A 21,535-nucleotide genomic window follows, 5' to 3' on the forward strand; every position below is an offset into this window, starting at 1 on the left:
TAATTGCCCCCAATGACCCACCCCTGATTTTTAAATTATTTTATTTCCCAATTATTATTTTATTTCTTAGTTCAGGAGCTGAAGTTATGGAGGCCAGCAGGGAAATGTCTCTGTAGGATTTTGCTCCACTTGTCTTTCAGCCCTTTCTCAAGAGCTTTGCCTTCGAGGGCAAAGGGAATGTCTTTTCCTGGCTGGAAGCTGAAATTCCAGACCTCTGGAATGTGTGCAGGGCCATATAGACTGGGATCTACAAGAGATTGGGATCAAATATGCACTGAGATCCTGTGGTCTAGGATCAACTAAGGACTGGGATAAATTAGGGACTGGGGCCCTACAGACTGGAATGAACTGAACTGGGATCAAATACGGACAAGGATCAAATATGGACTGGGATCCTATGGACTGGTATCAACAAGGGACTTGGATAAAATAGGGACTGGGATCCTACAGACTGGGATCAAATTGGGACTGAGATCATATGGACTTGGATCAACTGGAGACCTGGATCAACTACGGACTGTGTTCAAATAGAGACTGGGATCAGATGTGGATTGGGATCCTATGGACTGGGATCAAATATAGACTGGGATAAAATTGGGACTGGGGTCAGATATGGACTGGGATCCTATGGCCTGGGATCATATGTGTTGGGGAAGCTCAAATAGGAAAGCCTTATAAATATGACTGCCTGGCAAAAGGTTTAGAAAATACAGAGACTGAGATGGTAACAAGTTGTGACATACCAAACCGTAGTTACTGCACAAGTAGAACACAATAGCACAGCCGGGACGAAGACAATCCCCCCTTCTGGTTGAACAATGCCCTTACCTACAGGTAGGTCCAAGGGTCAAATGGACTGTTGGATCTCACCCCAATGTACGGTTCATCCCACACCTGTAACCCTCCCCTGAAGCATCAGCAGTCTGTGACCCCATTGGCCCAAGTCTTGTTCCAGCCCACCTTGAAGCCCCTGACAAGGAGTCCCTGAGGAGCCAGATGCTCTCTTGGAACTTCCCTTCTCTTGGAACTGCCCCTCTCCTGGAACATCCTCTTGGGATCCTCTCTTATCTCCCTCTACCCCTTGCCTCTCCCTTCCTCCACACCCTCGCTGGTGACTCCAAGCAGGGTCTTTCACCCTCTCTAATAAACCAGATATTCTAAGGGAAGCCTTCAGAGATGTCTCATCTCCATCCACCCAAACCGTCCTGGAGTCCAGCGTCCTCGCAATATGGACTGGGATCAACTAGGGACTGGGATCAAATACGGACTGGGATAAAATAGGGACTGGGATCCAATAGGGACTGGGATAAAATAGGGACTGGGATCAAAGAGGGACTGGGATAAAGTAGGGACTGGGATCAAATATAGTCTGGGATAAAAGATGGACTGGGATCAAATACGGACTGGAATCAAATATAGTCTGGGATAAAATAGGGACTGGGATCAAATATGGACTGGGATCAGCTAGAGATTGGGATCAAATATGGAACTGGGATCCTATGGGATGAATCACATAAAATATACAGTACAGTACTGATGCCAATTTCCCTTCTTCCCTGTACAAGCCACAGGCTGAGGCCAGGCTATAAGAGCTCTTTGACTGAAACACTCCCGATCCTCCTGTTTGAAGTGGCAGTGTTCCTCTGCCAAGGAGGTGTCGGAGGCGTCTCAGGGTTTATTCAGACAGGGCTTAGAACCAGTGATGCAAGCTTTGCCTTATTTCTCAGTGAGGTGTTATTCTTTGTACCTGCCTTGGATCATTTGGGTCTTCCCAAACCATTACCACCCAGTCCTGGTTGGAAGTCAATTTGGTATCACCCAGTTTAGATGTGATAGTCCATTCCTCAAGTTTCTGCACAAGTCCTTTGGTTTTGCTGGCATGAATTCACCCTCTTTCCGTGGTTTGGATTGCTGCTTTAATGGTACCTGGAAAGGATTTCTCAATAGCACAGTGTTAAAAGAAAAACAATACTGCATTAACTTTTACCATTAGTTTTCTTTAAAACTTTCTGAGTTTAACTAAACTCTTTTTCTACAGCCACTTCTTCTTGTATCCAGCTGTGTTAAGCTGCAGAGACCAATTCTTCTTCCTGTGAGCTATAATTAGTTAAATAAAAAAGACCAGGCCATTTTTAACATGAGATGTATCACATCTCTTGCCTTTTACTTTTTGGGTAACATTTAACTGTTTTAGTCTTACAGACTTTAAGTCTTCAGAACAAAAGCCTTCTCTTCTTAACAACAGCAATCAGAAAGAAAAAAGAAATCTTGCTTAAGACAATAAACCACTTTGTGAGAGTCACTATCTCTGCCTTGATCTTATCTCTACTGGTGGTCCTGCTCACAGCCTTGGGTTTAACTCTGTCCTTCCCCACTTCCCCCCCTCCTTGTTGTCACTCTGCCTAGCAGGAATGGGGGAGAACTTACAGATAGCTGTGGCTGAGGGGACCTTGGGGGTGTATTTCGCTCTCCCCTTCGCTCTCTTTCTCTCTCTCTCTCTCTCCCTTTCTCTCTCTTTCTCTTTCTTTTTCTCTCTTCACATTTCAGCAGCCACATTCCAATATTAGTCCACTTTCTAACATTAATCCTACATCCTGGAGAGGTGAGTCTGCCAATCACCTCTCCCCCCTTTTTCAACTTCCTTACAAAGTAAATTACTTTTGTTATGCGTGTTCTGCAGGCCTGTAATTCACGGCACCCTCCACCAAGGCTACCAGCCACTCACAGCTGACAGTGCAAAAATAAAGACTTGGTTTGCTATCACAATTTTCCATTCACAAGCTTGAAAAGGTTGCAGGAACAAAGTAAACAACAACTTACTTCCAAAGTGACCCTGCCTGCACCAAAACAAATTTAAGGCAATGCTAGTTAGTGCAATGCAATTTGCAACGAAGCCAAGGTTTGATTTGGGAAGGGCATCTGAGGACACAGAGCATGAGTTTTACAAATCTGTATTTTGAAGAGGGAATGGACAAAATATGAATAGAGTTGAGGGCAGGGGGAGGACAGCAAGTGAGGAATTTTTCTCTGCAATACTCTCTTTTCGACTGCCAGGAAACACTCTAACACTCTCTCCAAGGAGATAAAGAAAAGCTCATAAAAAACAATCTACATTACATATACTACCATTCATCTACATTTACTCACTTTTATTTTTCACTAACTCTCACATACAACAAGAAGATACTTTTTACTTTCAAACAGTCTACATTACATATCTACACCCTGAGTGCTGTTGGAATGTTAATCCCTCAAACCAGCAGGTTTGAATCCTGGATGCTCTTGGGCACTCTTATCCCTCAATCCAGCACTCCACGGGGTTCCTCTTCTTCCTAAGATCCAGTCCCAGTTTCTCTGGGAGGGATTCTCTCTTTTTTATCACTCGCTTGGTCTCTTTACTGGCCGATTTTCACATGAAAAAGACGAAAAGAAGCATGAGAGACTACAGCAATCACTTGGCAAGTCTGGGATACCCAGCAGCTTCTGTCACACACATTCATTCCCCCCTTATCCGCCCCATCCCAACAAATTCTCACCTATCCTTTGTCCTTGGGTCTTGGTTCTTCGTGTATACTTTAGTCTTGGGGCTAATTACTGTGGTTTTAGGGAATGCTTTCCCTTTTCTTTGTTTTATTGTCTCCTTTTGCCCATAGATCATAACCTGTGTCTGGTCACACACCAGGGGAACAGAGCGAGGCTGCCTAAATAGGGCAGGACCCTCTTCCTCACCCTGACTCTCCCAAGGCCCCGGCAGAGAGGTGTTAAAAACCATCCTTTGCTACCATAATTGTGAAAAACGCCAATCACTTGGCTGTTAAATTTTTAATAATAATAACATGGTTATTAAAATAGTAATACAATTAGAGTAATAAAAATTTAGAGTTAGGACAATTACAAGACAATAAAAAGCAAAGAATTAAGGATGTCCAGATGCTCTGGGGCACTTAAGCCACAACAAGCATACCTTGTGAACAAAGGAATCACCCTTAAAACTACACTATTGCATATTCATATATCCTTCATGGTTAAGCATACATTCTATTTAAAACAAGAAACTCTGTCTGTTATATGCCAACTATTTCCTTTAATCCCCATGGCGTCTTCGAGTCTGAGCAAGGCCTGAAGAAATTAGATTCTTCTGAAAAGAAAACCATAAATTCCTCTTCTTTGGAAGATTTGGGTGTTCTGTGATGGTTATGTCAAAGCAAGTATGTCATTCCTTAAAATAAAACCCAGATACATAGTTTCTATTTTAACTACTAAAGCTTCAATTTAACTACACAACTACATTTACAGTACTATTAAAATGTTAATACAGCACTACTATTCAAACTAACATATGTGCATTTTTCACCTTGGGCGTCTGGTGGAGTATCCCCGGAAAGTGCCCATCTCTGCAGGGAGCCACGTGTTTTCAATTGTAAATTAGGTCTTTCTTTCTCTGTCATCTGTGGTTTCCAGTCTTTCCCGGCTGGTTCTTCAGGTCTTTTAAAACTTTAAGAATCTTTTTCTACTAGCACAACTGACTTCATGTATATTTTACATAATCACGAATTATTCCACAATTTATATTACAATGGGGCTGCACAGATCCCCCTGCAGGTCCATGGGGCTGCAGAGATCCCCCTGTAGCTCCATGGGGATGCAGAGATCCCCCTGCAGGTCCGTGGGGATGCAGAGATCCCCCTGCAGGTCCATGGGGATGCAGAGATCCCCCCACAGGTCCATAGGGATGCAGAGATCCCCCTGCGGGTCCGTGGGGATGCAGAGATCCCCCTGCAGCCCCTGGAGGAGCCAGGCTGGAGCTCGGGGATGCCTGAGAGGAGGCTGTGACCCCGTGGGCAGAGGGGCCCCGCTGGAGCAGCCTGGCCTGGCAGGACCGAGCCCGTGGCACAGTGACCCACGCTGCAGCACTTGGAGGGGGCTGTGCCCCAGGGGATGGACTCGGCTCGGAGAAGTTCCTGGAGAAGTCTCGGCTGGGAGAGAGCGCAGGGTGCAGCAGGGAACGACTCCTGTCCCTGAGCAGAGGGAGAAGCCGCGGGGGATGAGCTGAGCACGGCCCCATTCCCTGTCTCCTGCCCTGCCGGGGGAGGAGGTGCAGCTGGGAGCAGGGAGGCGTGGGGAAAGCTGCATTTAAGGCTCTGCACTGACTTCTCCTCATCCTGCTCTGAGTCTTCGGAGTTTTCTGCCAGAAATCTTTCCCCTCCCCCGCTCACCCACAGGGCTTTGGGCAGGTTTCCCTTTTTGGGGGAAATCAAAGCGAAACACCGATGCACGAATGAGGGGCAGGAGAAGGGAGGCTCCCGGGCTTCCCGCAGAGCCGGAGGCACGGAAGGCGCAGGGCCGGGAAAGCCGTGGCGGGAGGTGCGGAGAAGTTTGTTTGTGTGGGCAGCTCAATCCCGCCTCGGGCCCGGGCCCGTCCCGGGGCTGTTGCTCATCTCCGGCTTTGCCCTCACGCAGCGCGGGGGGCCCTGAGAGCGCGGGGCGAGTCTGGGCCGTGCGCAGAGCCCGCCCCGAGCTCGCTGCCATTGGCCGCTGGTGCCGTCAGTCGCGGTTGCGGCGCGCTGATTGGTGGGAGCGGGGCGCAGCACGGCCCCGGCGGCGGGCTGAGGGCGGCCGTGGGCGGGCAGCGGCGCCATTGGCGCCGGGAGCGTCTGTGCGGGCCCGGGAGCGGCGGCAGCGGCCGGAGCGCGGTGAGGCGGCGTCGGCGGAGCTCGGAGGCGGCCCCGGCGCAGGTGGGAGCCGCGCTGGGTTCTGCGGGGGCTCGGGGCTGGCTGCGGGCGGAGGGGGCGGCAGGGGGCTGCGGCGGGTCGGTGGTGCCGTGTCCGGCCCGTGCCGGCCCCGGGCTGAGGGCGCGGCGGGAGCGGCTGCCCGCGGTCTCCTTCCCGCCGGGGCCTGGGCAGGAGCCGCTGCCGGAGCAGCGCTGGCTCGGCCCGGCTGCTGTGGGTAGGACCGAGGGGGCTGCCCCGCGGCCGGGAGCGTGCGGGGAAATTCCCGTCGCCGGAGGTTTCTGTGGCCGGAGGAGAGCGAGGAGTCCTGTAAAAGTGACTTTATTGCCGAGCAGGGGGAGAGGCCGTGGGGCATTTGCCGTGCGCTCTCTGCCATGGTTGTAGTCCGCAGCCTCCTTTTTATCCTCATTTTCCCGGCCGCATCTCCCTCTCCCTTTGCCCACCGGCTGAAGTCCTTGGAAGGTTCAGACTTCCCGATGCGCCTGCTGCCTGTCCTCGTTAATATGCACCCTCCTTTTGTATACCAGCCGATATTCATGGCTCTGTTAAGCCTTTGTTCTCCTGGAAGTTCGGGAATTTTGCGGGACTTTGAGAAATTGTGTGGCTCAATTTGTGAAATTTATTGGAACTGATGGTTTCCCCCGTTACTTCCTTATCTACAAGTCCCTGGCCCTATCTCCAGGCAGATTCACTCCTTGACTCTGTTTTGTTCTTCCCGGGTCCTCTTTAGTTTTGGGATTATTCTCGGTGCCCTCATTCCCTGTTCTTTTGTAGCCGTTTGTGGATCAGGAGGCCTGGCTGCCGCCTGCATCCCCTGGCTCAGCTGCTGGATGAGCTGCACTGCCAAGGTGTGGAGCATGGTAAAAAGATGAGAGTTGCTGCAGCACAGAAGAGGAGAAGCAGCATTCGTTTAACCCCTGGTGTGCCGGGGAGCCACGAAAGCGTGTCCCATTCCCATCCTTTCCATGTTTGGACCAATACAAAAACTGCTCTCCTATTTCCTTTGTTATCTTTTTCACCACTTTTCCCTTATCATCTCTTTGCCAACAGCAGTTTGAGCCATTTAGTTTTGCACAAACTTCCTTTTTTTTTTTCTCACAGAGAATCTGATCTCATCCCCTGGTGAAATGTTGTGTTCCTCTTTCAGTGGCTTGGTCGGCAGGAAGGTCAGGAGCTGGAGCTGTCTAGTTGCTTCTTCTTTTGAGGACAGATTTTAATCTAATGATGCCATTGAAATGATAAATGGGTTCTCTGCCTCCTGGTATGAATTGGTTTGGGTTCCCAGGGGCTGGTCCATGGTGTTGTAGGATTTGTTCTGGTGGCCCTTCATCTTTTCCCCATTTCTGGGTGCTCCCTGCAGCCGGGGCTGCATCAATTGACCGCATTTTTCTAATTACATAATCAAATACTTGAATTCCAACTAATTTCCCTGAACTTGTTCTAGCAAAAGCCCCAGTGCTCTGATACACCCTGTACAGCCCAGACAGTGGCAGCAGATGTTGGAGTGGGCAGAGGGATGATCCCCCCCTTATTTTAGTGAAGTTTTCACAACATTCTCCATTTGCTGTTTCCCTTTGCAGCCTCAGCCATTTCTGTTTCAGAGTCAGATCCTCACCATGGGCTCTGCCTTCAGCCGTGCAGATTCCAAGGCAGAGCTTGGGGTGAGGGGCAGAGGGAATCAGCCAATTCCTGCCCCAGGCAAGAAGAGCCAGGTACATTGTCCCCACTCTGCCCCAGCAGTGTTAATTTGCATTTCTAAAGCTCCTCTCCCGGGTTCCTGGAATGCAGCTTCTCTTCCAGAGCAGCTTCAGCAGCCTCACATGTGCCCCCCCCCCAACCTGCTGCTTTTTCTTTTTTTTTTTCTTTCAAATCTCCTATATATTTTTTTTTCCTTCAAATCTTCTATTTATGAGTTAAAGGGTCAACTTCAAATCTCTTCTAGCTTCACAAAATATTGCCTTAAGGTGAACGTCGAAAAACCCAGACCAAAATTTTTCTATCTCTAAGAGCCACGCACAAACATACACAAAAATTTTCCAAGTCAATTAAATTTTTTCTCCTTCTCCTCTAAGTAAAAACCTATTCTCTCATCCCTGACCCAAACCTAACCAGCAATATAGAAGTAGGAGTAATTTAAAAATACTCTATTGCTCTAAACTTAGCACTGAAACTGCAGGAAAAAGATAAACTCCAACAATATGTTTATTGTTAGAGTCAAGGCATTCCTTGGTTCTGGCCAGGATGTGCAACAGAAATCATTCCATCCCCACATAGCCCGGGTGTGCAGAGAAAATCGTTCCATGACACGTAAAGTATCAGTAAAATATATCGGAGTACATAATAAATAAAATACTATCGGAGTAAAAGCTCCGTGGCTTTTACTAGATTTTTCCCAAATACAGTCTGAACCAGTCTAAATCCACTGGTTTAATGTTCCAAAGTTTCAAGTTGTGCAGGTTTTAGTATTTGGTTTCCTATTGGACCCGGATTTCTTTGCTTCTGCTCTTAATGAGGTGGGAAGTGCTGATTTCCTTCTCAGCCTTTTGCAGACCAGGTGTCTGCAGCCCTGGCAGTGTCTGGGGTAGGTGTTGGTTGCTGTTTGCTGCTGGGGTTGATGTTTTGCTGCTGGGTGTTATCTTTGTGGGCATCTTTTGGGCCATTCCCAGTGTGTTGAGATGTTAAACTCATCTCCATTGAGTGGTGTAACATCCCTTAACAAAACCTTTAACATTTCTTTCCCCAGGGCCAAGGCAAAGCAAGCCAGAGTAGAGAAATCAAAGGTTAACAATGTTAAAGTCTATGAGCTGGTGTACTTTCCATCAATGCCATGGCAGGCAGGGCAATGTGTGAGTGTAAGTGAGAGCCAGAGTGGAATTGTCCCGTGCTCTTGCCCAGCAGCTGTGGCAGGGCAGGCCCAGAGAGCGCTGAAGCTGCAGCAGTGGCAGCAAGGGCTGTCCCCGGTGCTGGAGCTGCCAAAGGAGGGTGGCCAGGCCGAGGATTTCAGCAGAGGATGTGTGGGCAGGCCCAGGGCCTTGCCCCGCTGTGGAGCCCTGGCTGCTGCTGCGCTGCCTTCAGTGCAGGCTCAGTGGGGGCCTCCCATCCTCCTGCTGCAGGCGGGAAGTGCAAATCTCCGGGGCTGCAGAGACCTGGAGCCGAGGCTGAGGGGTCCCCCCGTGCTCAGCTGTGCTGGCGGCTGTTTCTGGCCTCGGGGCCACTTGGCACGGGCCACGCCACTTGGCCACCAGTGGTGCTGCTCTGCACTCCTTAGGCAGGAGCCGATGTCCTGCTGGGATGTTTGCAACAGCAAAGTGCCAAGGCAGGCTCTGTGCCAGCCCAGCTTCCTGGGGGAGAGATTGCACCAGAGACAGGATTCTGGCCACAGACTGCTTCAAATGTGCATCCCTTATCTCCACCCTGCACTAGGTGGAGAATTCCCAGGGTAAGGAATTCCCAAGATCAATTGCAAGGGAGAGAATTGAATATCTGCCCTGGGTCTGGCTCTTCTACTTGGCAAAGCCAATGGCAAAAGCCGTTTTGTTTTTCATTTTCTCAAATTTTATTCACTTTCTCCTGTCCATACAACAACGTGGAGGCTGTCTGGGGTTAAAAAGTCCTACGATGTTCTGGCTGGAAGAGAGAATCCTCAATCCAGGCTGTGTAATTCCCTATTAATTCTGAGAATTGTCTCTGCTCCTTTTTGGTCCTGGATAACGTTACTTCTGAGATTGCCCACACCTTCTCTTGGTCATTCAACCACGTAACTTCGGTCAAAATATGTCCCAAATATTTAACGTTTTTCTCCACTATTTGCACTTTTCCCCTTAATACTCAAAAGTTGTTTTTTATCTAGAAAATTCAGCCATTTCATAGAGGCTTTGTCTTCCACTTGTTCTTGTCCTCCTCATTGGAGCCATCTGATTCCCTGAGTGGCAGGATAGGAGTAGGGAGACATCCCTGGCTCCAAAAGCCCTGCCTTTAGCAGGGACTCCATACCAGGCTGTGAGCCCTTCCTTCCCTCCCCTGGAACAGGGTGTTGCTTTTAGCCCCCACTTGTCCTGGTTGCTTCCAAGTAATTTGGAGAGGCTCCACATCAAATTTTCCCTCTGGGGCATCCCACACCTCTGGGTTCCCTTCAGCACAGGCCTTGCCAGACATTTGACACAAAGGTACAGCAGCAATAGCCTCTGTATCACCTTTTACAATATTACAATGCCACCATCAAATTCCTTCCTAGTTAATTACAATCACAGTAGGAAGAGAAAGAAATTAGTTTATTTCAAACCTATCCCCCACAGCTCCTAAGAGTGACTGAACAAATGACACCAGCTAAGCTTTCCCATTTATTCCCTTAATAATGGAAACACTCTTTTACAGTTTTCTCTCCTTAGGTGTAAGATTCAGAGTGGATGGAGAGGCCCCTGTGTCCATCAGGAGAGGCCTCCTCTGGATGCAGACCCAGCCTGGATGTTCTCCAGGGCTGCAGTGTGGTGGGTCCCCGGTGGGATGGGAGCTCAGAGAGCCCTGACAATCCATGTCCATGCAGGGGTGGACTCGCTCCTCCTGAGGGTGCTGCTGTCTGTGCTTGCAGTGTCCTTGTGGGCTGCAGCTGGAGCCCTGACTCCTTCCCAGGGGCTGTTTGGGTGGGCTCTGCCCTGGCCAGGAGGGCAATGCCTCTGCCAGGTGCTTGTGGCCGACGCCGTCCCCTGGGTGCTGGGACCCCCTTGGGCCCTGGGGTTGGTCCCTCAGGGGCTGTGGGAACTCTGCCATGGCCTTTGCCTTCAGCTTGGCCTTTTGCTCATCCCTCCTTGCCTTCAGCTGCTGTGCCTTTGTGCCCAAGTGCTGCAGGGCCTTCTTGTGCCACTCCTGCAGCCCCGGTCACTGCCTGTGGGTGCTCATCCTCTGAGAGCTGCTGAGCTTTCTGCAAAATCTTTCCTTTCTGCAGGGACCCAAACCAAATCATTCACAGAAAATCCTGATCCTTCCATGTGCACTCTGCATTTCCCAGATGTTCCTTTGTTTTGCTCCTTGTGCTCAGGGTCCCCTGCACAGCCCGTGTGGCAGAGCCGGTGCCTGTCCTGCCGCAGTGTCCAAAGGCGGCCCCCCCGGCGGGCAGGGCCGGCAGCTCCCCGGGGCCGGGCAGCGGCCGGGGCGTCCCGCAGCCTCCTGGGGGCCGGGGGCCACTGCCGGCCCTGCCCGGGGCTGGTGGGCTCAGGCAGCGCCCGGCGCTGAGCCCCGGCTGCCCCACAGCCCCGGCCCGGCCCCGCAGCTCCCCACAGGCCCCCAGCCCTGCTCCCGGTCCCGCACCTCTGCGCCCGCTGCTGCCGCTGCCCACCACAGAGAAACCCCTGACATCCTGACCTCCTGCTTTTCCTCTCCTGGAAACTGGGAATTCAAAGTATCAGCTGGCAAATTGTCAGGATAAGACCCTGCTGAAAAACATCCCAATCCTGAGTATTTTTCTGTTCCTCGTCTTTGCCATCATCCTTTTTCTTACCACACACATTCCTCCTGCTGCTTCTTGCCTGAACCATATTGCTGCACACTCCCCTTCACCCAATCCCTTCCCAGCACACCAACACCATCCATCCCCTGTTGTCCAAATCCCTTCTCCCCTTCCCTTATTCGCCCCCTGGGTGTCCATGTCCTTAATTAACTCTGGGGGAATGTGCAAACTACCTCAGCATTCTCCCAAGGGACCCTTCAGAGACATTTTGGGATCATCATCCCTATGGCCAGGACCCCTCCCTGGCTTTCCCTTTTCTCCCCTCCATGGGTGCCCTGCCATGTTCACTCCCCGAAGATCCCAGGGCACTCACTGATGAGATTTTCAGTGCTCTCTCCCTGCTGACTCTTCACAGACCCCCCTGATGTGTCACTCGTCTGTCTCCTGGTCACTCCCGGGTCCCCAATCAATCCCCGGTGCCGCCGCCAGCCAAGGGAGCCGATCACCCAAAGTGGGTGAGGCACCTTCAGCTGCACTCCCTGCCCCAGGGTGTGCGGGAAAATTGACATCACCAGAGGATTCTGTCCACAAAGCAGACAGAGGAGTCCTGTGAAACTAATTTCATTCCTAAAAATGGGAGAGGTCATGGGACCTTCCCCATGGGATCTCTCCAATTGTTGGAGGACACAGCCTCCCTTTAATCCTAATTCTCCTGGCCACATCTCCCTCTGCTTTCCCCACTGGCTGAAGTATTTGAGAGCTACAGACTTCCCAATCCACCTACTACATACCCACCTTAATATGCTCCCCACTTTTATATAGCAAATAATATTCATGGCTCTGTTAAGTCTTTGTTGTTCTTCTGGAAGTTCATGAATACAGCAGGACCTTGGCTGAGCAGCAGTCTGTGTCATCAATTAATAACATTTTCTGAAACCAAGGCTTCTCCTGTCACTTACTTACATGAAAGTTGCTTGACCCTATCTCCGAGCAGATTCAGAGCATCTCTTTGTAAGGACACTTTGCTCTTTTCCTTTCATGGGGGTCCCCCGTTTGTGGGACATCCCCCCTGGAGCAGGGTGTCCCCTCTTTGCTGCAGGCGCAGCCCTCAGGCAGAGCTCAGCCAATCAGAGCCCGCGGCGCTGATGACTCACCAGTTGCCAGGCAGACTCGCAGCTCCCCGCGTTCCCCACCTGGACCCCACCTGCGCCCCCCCCTCGGCCCCATCGCACCCCGAGGGGAATTTGGGGAGGTGGGAGTGGGGCAGCGCCAAGGCCGGGCCCCCCCGCGCTGTCCTGGCGGGAGCGGCTGCAGTGGGGACCGAGTGCGGGCGGGAGCGGCCGAGAGCCCAGCGCTGCCCCAGCCCGACCTGCCCCAGCCCCATCCCTGCCCCTCGGCTGGGATGCTGTGGGTCTGGGGGGGAGAGGGAGCCGGCAGTGGGTGCTGGGCCTGGGGGCAGGAGGAGAAGGGAAGGAGAAGCAGGCTTGAGGAACAGAATGGTCAAACAATGCAGGTGGCAGGAGAAGGTGGGATTGTGCAGGAGAAGGAGGAATAGCAGGAGGAAGAGGAGAGACACAGGAGGAGGAGGAGGAGCAGAAAGAGAAAGCAGCAGAAGGTTCCACCCCTCCCTGTATCTGCAGCCTCCCCCCAGCCCCAGGAGTGTTTCTCCCCCCACATGCATCAGGTGACTGTGGAGGGGGATCCAGGATTTTCACGGGGTGAATCTTGGTGTTTCTGAGCTTTCTTGGGCTAAATGTTGGTGCTTTGGTTTTATGTGGCAGCTGAATCTTTATGTTTTGGAGGAGGTTTTTGCTGACTTGTGATGTTTGGGGAGTTTTTGATCTGTATCTTGCAGTTTGTGGGATTTTTGGGCTGAATCTTGGTGTTTTGGAGGTTCTTACAGACATAAGATTCCCAATGACTTCCTGAGATGAACTGGAGCAAGGAGGAACCTCCAGTCCAAGGTGCTCTCCTCTTGTTTTTTTCCCCAAACCAGGATTTTTCATTCCCTGGGCGTGTCTGGATGGAGGAGGAGGAAAAGCCCCGGAGATGCTGCAGGAGGAGGAGCTGCAAACCCAGCCCAGGGAGCTGCGGGGAGGAAAGAGCCCCCCTGAGCCAGGAAGGCGGGCGGAGATCCAGCCGGAGCTCGGAGCTGGTGGAGAAGCCTCATGGCAGGGAGAAGCCCCACAAGTGCTTGGAATGTGGGAAGGGTTTCAGCTGGAGATCCAGCCTGATCCGGCACCAGAGGATCCACACTGGGGAGAGGCCCTACGAGTGTGGGGAGTGTGGGAAGAGGTTTCGGACCAGCTCCCATCTCCTCGTACATGAGCAGATTCACACAGAGGAGAGGCCCTTCCGCTGCCCCGACTGCGGGGAGGGCTTCAACCACAACTCCCACCTCACTGTGCACCGGCGCATCCACACAGGGGAGAGGCCCTACAAGTGTGGGAAGTGTGGGAAGAGCTTCAGACAGAGGGGTGGCCTGATTGAGCACCAGGTGATCCACACTGGGGAACGGCCCTATGAGTGCTTGGAATGTGGGAAGAGCTTTGGGCGGAGCTCAGCCCTGAGAACACACCAGCGCATCCACACTGGGGAGAGGCCCTACGAGTGTCCCCAGTGTGGGAAGAGGTTTTGGACCAGCTCCAATCTCCTCCTACATGAGCGGATTCACACAGAGGAGAGGCCCTTCCGCTGCCCCGACTGCGGGAAGAGCTTCAACCGCAACTCCCACCTCACCAGGCACCGTCGCATCCACACAGGGGAGAGGCCCTACAAGTGTGGGGAGTGTGGGAAGAGCTTCTCACAGAGCTCAAATTTGACCCAGCACCAGCGGAGGCACCACTAAGGGAAGCCCTGTGAGTGCCCCGAGTGAGGGAAGAGCTTGGAGTGAGGGAAGAGAGTGAGGGAAGAGCTTGGAGTGAGGGAAGAGAGTGAGGGAAGAGCTTGGAGTGAGGGAAGAGAGTGAGGGTAGAGCTTGGTGCGCTGCTGCAGCTCCATCCCCCATGGGAGGATCCGGGCTGGATGATCCCCAGTGACCCCCGTTGGACAGAGCCCTGGTGCTCCCGTATGGGGAATAAAACAGAGAGTAAAGCAATGGAGCTGATAAAGGGGCCCGATATCTGAGGCCTGACTGAGCAGAAACTGTGGGAGACACAGACACAGTTTAAGGCTCCCTGGGCAAGGAGTGACCAGAAAAAATGGTGTGAGTCTTTGTGATAAGGTAAATGTTCCCAGGTTACTGGATGTCACGAAGAATGTGTAACCAATGAGAAATTGTACCAAAACCAGAGCCATATATAAGCACCCTACAAGTAAATCCCTGTATAAACACCTGGTACACACAATAAACTTGGCTTTGGTCTAATCTCGGATGTCCCCGTCTCTCCCTGGTGGATAACCCTGTTGTGGGTGATCCCCGTTGGGTGGGGGGAAGGTGTTGGAGGGATTTCTTTCCCTTCTCCTCGTGCTGCCGTGGTTTGGTTGGTAATAAATTCCCTCCCTGTGCCCGGGCTGGGTCTGTTGTCCCCGTGGGTTTGGTAATTAATAAATTCCCTCCCTGTGCCCGGGCTGGGTCTGTTGTCCCCGTGGTTTGGTTGGTAATTAATAAATTCCCTCCCTGTTCCCGGGCTGGGTCTGATTTATTAAAGAAATATGGATATTGATCTAGTATCGATATCCAACTGTGACGGACAAAAACTCTCTAACAGTTTAGAGTTGGAAAGTGTGTGTTTATTCTGTGTGGGGTCACTCCCAAATCCACACCACACCTTCCAGGTGATTACAGAGTCTTTTTATCCATACAAGTATTGAATATACAAAATACAATTGCATATTCATAATTTTGGTACATCCCATTCCCCGTTTCATATGCTAATCACTCCAAAAGCTATTAAGCATGCGTAGTTTGTCCCTTGAAATGGGTCGGTGGTCCTTTTTATGGGGAGGGGTCCCAAAATGAAGAAGTAAATGAAGTCTTCCTCGTTCTGACCTTTCTACCTTTTCAATGCGGGTATGACAAATGAACTCTTGGTAGAACTCCCATTCCTTGTCTTCAATTGGTTTCAGAACAGAGGAGGCCCACAATTGTCTTATGTTCCTAAAAGCTATTTATCAGTTTCTATATTCTTCATTATAAACCCAGCTAACCAAACATTGTGCTGACAAGCAATTAATTATTAGTTAACTACTAACTCCTAACTTCATCAAGGCCTACTCATTTATTATTCTTATTTTAATTAACTCTAGTAAGGCTTATTTCTAACTAAAATCTTAGCTCCTCAAAATCTCTAAATGCCTTAAAGTTTACGTTTCAGGTCTGTTGTCCCCGTGGTTTGGTAATTAATAAATTCCCTCCTTGTGCCCGGGCTGGGGGGTCCACAGGGGTCAGGACCCCCCAAAAACTCTCACAGACACCCAATCCCCTCCAAGTACCTTCCTGGTCCCTCCCAGCCCATTCAGGATCCCCTGAAACCTCCCTCGTGATCCCTTCCTCATCTCCCCAGGACGCACCAAAGCCCCTCCTGTCCCTCTCAGCATCCCTGAGTTTATTTAATAAGAATAAAGTTTAATAATTAGAGTAATAAATTAACAATTAGAGTAATAAAAATTTAAGAGTTAGGACAATTACAAGACAATAAAAAGCAAAGAATTACAGACGTCCGGACGCTGTCTGTGAAAAACGCTGCGAGGCCTTTCCCGTGAAACAGGGAGGGCATGAAGGAGGAGAAAAAGGACAAAACACACCCAATTTCCTCCATCTTGTCCCCTCTGAACCCCTAATCTAGAAACCTAAAATTTTACTTTTGCACTCGTGTCACACTTAATTATTACTCGTATCAAACACTCAGAGCTTGTAATTCATCCTGTAGGATTGAAAACTCTTTTCCATGGACAGAGATCACAGACAGTGTCTCTCGGGGCTCTGTCCAGGGGGGTTCCTGACCCCTGCCAGGGTCCCAGGCCTGCCAGGGCAGCCAGAGGGAAGCCCTGGATTCCCACACTGTGGAGCTTCTGTCTTCCTCTGTCTCTCCTTCCTCTCCTTCTAATGCTCTTTATATGGAACATTTTTGGGTACCTGAACAACTTAAGTGTTTAATGCTTTCCAGGCTAAATAGGCTAGTGAATGAAGTTACTGCTATGACAAGTGCTTTGTGTTGGATTGGTTTTGTATTAAATGCTTTTCCAAAGTTTCTTGTTCTTTTGTACTTTGCCAGTGAAATTTTGGGGGTCCTGCATGGGCGCTGAGGGGCACTTGGGGATCCCGGAGGGTCTGGGGGACACTTACGGGACAGATGGGGGCGGATACCGAGGGTCTGTGGTGCGCGGGGCATGATGGGTGTTGTAGTCCCGGCTTTAATGGGGCTCTATGGGGCCGCAGAGCATGACGGGAGTTGTAGGCAAAAGAAAAGATGGCGCAGGCTCCAGGTACCGCCCCCAAGGCCATAATCCCTGGCGCTGATTGGTTGGCGGCTGTGATAGGCGGGAGCCTCAGCAAATGGGAGGCAGCAGAGGCGGGAACAGCCCATTCAACCCCTCCAGTCTCTCCCAGTACAGCCCAGTACATCCCCCGTGCCCCTCCAATCCTTCCCAGCACAGCCCAGTTCATCCCCAGTACAGCCCCAGTGCCCTTAAAATCCCTCCCAGTACAGCCCAGTTCACCCCCAGTACAGCCCAGTACAGCCCCAGTGCCCTTAAAATCCCTCCCAGTACAGCCCAGTTCATCCCCAGTACAGCCCAGTACAGCCCCAGTGCCCTTAAAATCCCTCCCAGTACAGCCCAGTTCATCCCCAGTACAGCCCAGGACAACCCCTGTGCCACTCCAGTCCTTCCCAGCACAGCCCAGTTCATCCCCAGTACAGCCCAGTACAGCCCCAGTGCCCCTCCAATCCATCCCAGCACAGCCCAGTCCCTCCCAATACACCTGAGTTAATTCCCAGGCCCTCCCAGTTCCCCCCAGTGCCATCCATATTCCGCTCCAGTGTCCCCCAGTTATCCCCACAGCGTTCCCGCCCATTGTGGGGCAGCGGCGCAGACGGAATGTCCTGCGGCCCAAATCCCTGCTCCTGCCACACAGTGCCCGGCCTTCTCCCCCTCCTCCTCCTCTCCCAGCACGGCACAAATTCCAGCTCGGAGGAGGCTTCCCCAGAGAGGGCTCCTGCTCCAGCCTGAGTGTCCCTGCAGAGGAACAGGGCATCTTTCAGGCACTTCCACAAGCTCAGGGTTCTTACTTCATGGGGAATCTGGGATGAAAATGGCCTTGTTAGGAAGGACAAAAGCGGAGGGAATGGGTTGGAAATTATTAGTAAAAATGTTCCATTGTACAGGGAAAGTTCACAAAATCATTCCCTGCTTTTTTCCTTTTCAGATTCTTTCAGCCATCCACTGAGAGGACCAGCTTGTTCTGGTGCTTTCCATGCACTGATTGTACTCTTGATTTATATCAGTGCTCGAGAGGTGGAAGCTTCTAAACTGAACACAGAAACAAACTCCCTCTGTCAGCCCATTTTCATCTTCTACATCACTTTCAAGATGTCCATGGGGATGTTGGAACGATTATCACACTGCTCTCCATTTCTGGCTGCAGGCTCGGGAGATTCTTTCTCTGCATTCCCTGACAATTCCTGGGAGCCCGTCATGGTTTCTTAGGCTAGAGCAATAACAGTGAAAATCTCACCAATGCCACAACTGCCCAGCCCACAAGGAAAAGAAAGAACAAGCTATAAAGTTCTTCAAATATTTGTCCCACTTTTCTGCAAGAGTCAAGCTGCACACACGGTGTGGGTAGCCAAGAGAAGCTGCAGCTGGTGGCACATCTTGTGACAGAAACTGCTCAAAGCTTCCTCGTTCTCCAGCAAAGGTTCTTGGAAAGAGCAAACAGGATTGTGGAGAAGATTCTGGGAAAACTGAAAGAGCTTTTAGGAAATGAAATGAAAATGGAAAGAAATAATCCAAGACGTTTTTCTCTGTTTATTTTTATGCTCCCCTTTTCCATCTTACACTACTTCCCCATCCCATTAATTGCAAATGGATCTCACTTCTAAGATCCACAATTTGGCAAGTTTTAGACACTCTAAAAAAGCATGAGCTACACACATTTTACCTTCCCCTGTTTTTTTTTTTGGTTGGTTGGTTTTTTTTGTTTTGTTTTGTTTTTTGTTGTTTTTTTGTTTGTTTGTTTTTTTGTTTTGTTTTTTTTTTTTTTTTTTTTGTTAATCAATGATGGATAGGTAAGTGCAGTTCTTGGGTCAGGTACAAATTCAGCATTCAGGGAATGCGCTCCGATAGTGTTTGACCCTCAGCAGGGACAATGCACAGCAGCGGCCGAGGGGATTCCTGTGCCCCTGGGCAGGAGTCAGGACTCTGGGTCTGGGCTCAACACGGCAAAGTTCCCGTGTTTGGACAGAGGAAGGGGCTGTCCCCGGGGCGCGCAGGGCTCGGCCGTGGGGCGAGCGGGGAACGGACACGCGGACAAACGGCCTCGGTGCTTCAGTTGCAGAGGCAGCAGCGGCGGCGGCGGCAGCAGCGGCGGCAGCAGCGGCAGCAAAAGCAGTTTTTCTCTTCTTTCTCTTTCTCTTCTTTCTCTCCGGCTGTGGGACACCTTCCTCTCGGTGTCCCTCACCCGCTGTCCCTCCCCTCTCCCCGCCTCCTTCTCCCCCATGCCGGGCCGGGCCATGCCCCCGGCCCGCCCCCGGCCCCGGGCGGGGCTGCCCCGTCCCCGTCCCCGCCCGCCCCGCCGCGGTCTCGCCTCCGCCCGGCTCTGGGCGTGCTGGCGGTGGCGCTGCTGGGCGGGCATCAGTGCCTGGGGCTGGGGCATCGCCGCCCTTTGGCTCCGCCTGGCCCGAGCCCGGCCCCGGCCCCGGCCCCGGCCCCGGCCCCGGCCCCGGCCCCGGCCCCGGCTCCTCCCGGGCCCCGCAGAGGACACACGCGGCACGGCCGCTGCCGCCTCCGCCGCGGCTTCCCCGGCCCGAGCTCCGCCGCTGCTCAGCAGCGCAGCCGCCGGCCCCGAGCCTCCCGTGTCCCGTTCCCGAGACCGAAGGCCTGGGGATGGCCGGCCCGAGGCGGTTGAGGGGCGCTTGGGGGCCGCTCCTGGCCCCGGGCCGAGCGCTGACAGCCGCGTCCCGCCCGCAGGGAAGGCGCAGGAGGCGCTGCAGCAGCGCTACCGAGTGGGTTCGCTGCTGGGGCGCGGCGGCTTCGGCAGCGTCTTCGCAGCCACGCGGCTCTCGGACGGTGCCCCGGTGAGTGGCGGGGCCGGCGGCGGGCGCAGGAGGAGTAGGAGGAGGAGGGGGATGGAGGAGGAGGAGGAAGAGGAGGAGGAGGAAGAGGAGGAGGAGGAGGGAGGAGGAAGAGAAGGAGGAGGAGGAGGAGGAGAAGGAAGAGGAGGACGAGGAGGGAGGAGGAAGAGAAGGAGGAGGAGGAGGAAGAGAAGGAGGAGGCGGAAGGAGGAGGCGGAAGGAGGAGAAGGAAGCAGGAGGATGGGGCTCAGCAGGGTGGGCGGCGAGCTGAACCCGGTGCTGCCTTTGGTTTGCAGGTGGCCATCAAAAGGGTGCCACGGAACCGCGTCCGGCACTGGGACGAGCTGGTGAGTGAGCGGGGCCAGCGGGAACAGCCGGGCCGTGCCGGGCGGGGATGAGGCGAGGCCCGGCATGGGGGAAGCCACCAGGACCCCTCGATGGGGAGCGGGCGTGGGGCCAGCGCAGGGCGCAGAGCATCCCGGGCTGGCTGAGGGGTTCCCCAGCCCTGGCAGGACATCAGTCCCACTGGTGGCACCGTGCTCCTCCCACAGCCCGATGGCACCAGCGCACCCCTGGAGATCGTGCTGCTGGACAAGGTGTCCACTGGCTACCCTGGTGTGGTCCAGCTGCTGGAGTGGCTTGAGCTCCCCAACAACATCGTGATGGTGCTGGAGCGGCCGGAGCGGTCTCAGGACCTCCTGCATTTCATTCGGGCACGGAGGTTCCTGTCTGAAGAGGTGGCACGGCAGCTGTTCCGCCAGGTGCTGGAGGCCGTGCGGCACTGCACCAGCCGAGGGGTCCTGCACCGCGACATCAAACCAGAGAACATCCTGGTTGACCTGGCCACTGGCCAGGCAAAATTGATCGACTTTGGCTGTGGCACCTACCTGCAAGACACAGCCTACACTCACTTTGCAGGTGAGCCTGGGCAGGGGTGTGCTCCCGGTCCCGCCACCTCATGGCCCAACATCTCACAGGCCAAGCTGGGTGTGGCAGCGAGGATTCTCCCTTTTGCTGCCAGTCAGGGTACTGAGCCTTCCCCTGAGTTGCTTTTGAGCGGGGCTGGGTGGGGAGGCATCTTCCAGCCCCACTGGCAGCCTTTGCCCACCACTCTGCCTGGGGCTGGGGTTGGAGCAGCAGCAGCCAGCCCGACAAAAGCACCCGTGGGTGGGGGCAGCATAGGAGGGAGCCAGAACCAGTGCACCAGCCAGTTTGGTGTGCAGGTGAGAGGAAGGGCTTGGGCTGCTCCACTCACCTTGTTTGCCTTGGCTTCATAATATTTTTAGGGCACTGCAGGCAGGGAGGATAAGGAGATGATTTTTCCCCCAGCCCTGAGTGGGTTTTTGCCTTGCATGTCACGGTCAGGCTTTGCCGGGGCTTCTGCTGCCCTCTTCCAACACCAGTGGCTTCTTGTCCAGCCCTGAGTTTGTACACAAGTCCCAGGTGCTGGCGAGAGTGCAGCAGTCACCCCGTGTGCCACTGGGGCGGCCCCTGCACGCCCAGGGATGCTGGGGCCAGGCTCTGGAAGCAGCAGCATCCCCCTGATGAACTCCATCTGTATTCCATAGGAACACTGTCATACAGCCCCCCAGAATGGACCCACTTGGGCTGGTACCATGGCGAGGCAGCAACGATCTGGTCCCTGGGCATCCTGCTGCACCAGATGGTCTGCGGGCAGCACCCTTTCAGGAGGGGCCGGAAGATCAGCTGGGACCATCAGCTCTCGCTGCCACAGCGGCTCTCTCCAGGTGGATCCTCATCTCTGGCCACGGGGGAATACCAGTGCTGGGAGACAGCAGCAGCTCGTGAGCATCTCGCTCTGGCAGCCGCTGAGGAGGTGGCACATGTCCTGCTCTCCTGCTCTCCTCCACAACAGGGAATTGATGGGAAAGTTTAGGCACAGCTCTGAGCACAAAAGCAGCATGGCCTGGGCATGGGAAGAGTGGGGCAAAGCAGACAGGAGCCTTCTCTAGCTGACCGGTGGTTTCTGGTTTCTCTGCCCAGAGTGCCAAGATCTTATCAGGTGGTGTTTATCCATGCACTTCTTGGACAGACCTTCATTAGAAGACCTGTTCTATGATCCTTGGATACAGGATATTCACCTGCCATAGAAAAAGGGAGAGAGCCAC

At 52.9% G+C, this 21,535-nt stretch overlaps 2 protein-coding genes across 2 annotated transcripts in view; both read left to right on the plus strand.

Annotated features, from left to right (window-relative positions):
• LOC121468955 (uncharacterized) overlaps positions 1 to 21,535 on the plus strand; it is a 2,238,800-nt gene that overhangs the window by 1,702,558 nt on the left and 514,707 nt on the right. Inside the window, 1 exon segment of the mRNA XM_072920965.1 lies at positions 13,348 to 14,061. Within this exon segment, the coding sequence (XP_072777066.1) occupies positions 13,348 to 14,061 (714 nt within the window).
• LOC100223636 (serine/threonine-protein kinase pim-1) lies at positions 18,942 to 20,588 on the plus strand (the record flags this gene model as incomplete). The annotated part of the gene is made up of 4 exons (XM_072920876.1): positions 18,942 to 19,409; positions 19,703 to 19,753; positions 19,958 to 20,324; positions 20,584 to 20,588. Coding segments are annotated over 4 exons (891 nt in total), but the record flags the coding sequence as incomplete, so codon positions are not given.

Source organism: Taeniopygia guttata, chromosome 34 (genome assembly GCF_048771995.1).
Source record: "Taeniopygia guttata chromosome 34, bTaeGut7.mat, whole genome shotgun sequence".
NCBI lineage: Eukaryota > Metazoa > Chordata > Aves > Passeriformes > Estrildidae > Taeniopygia > Taeniopygia guttata.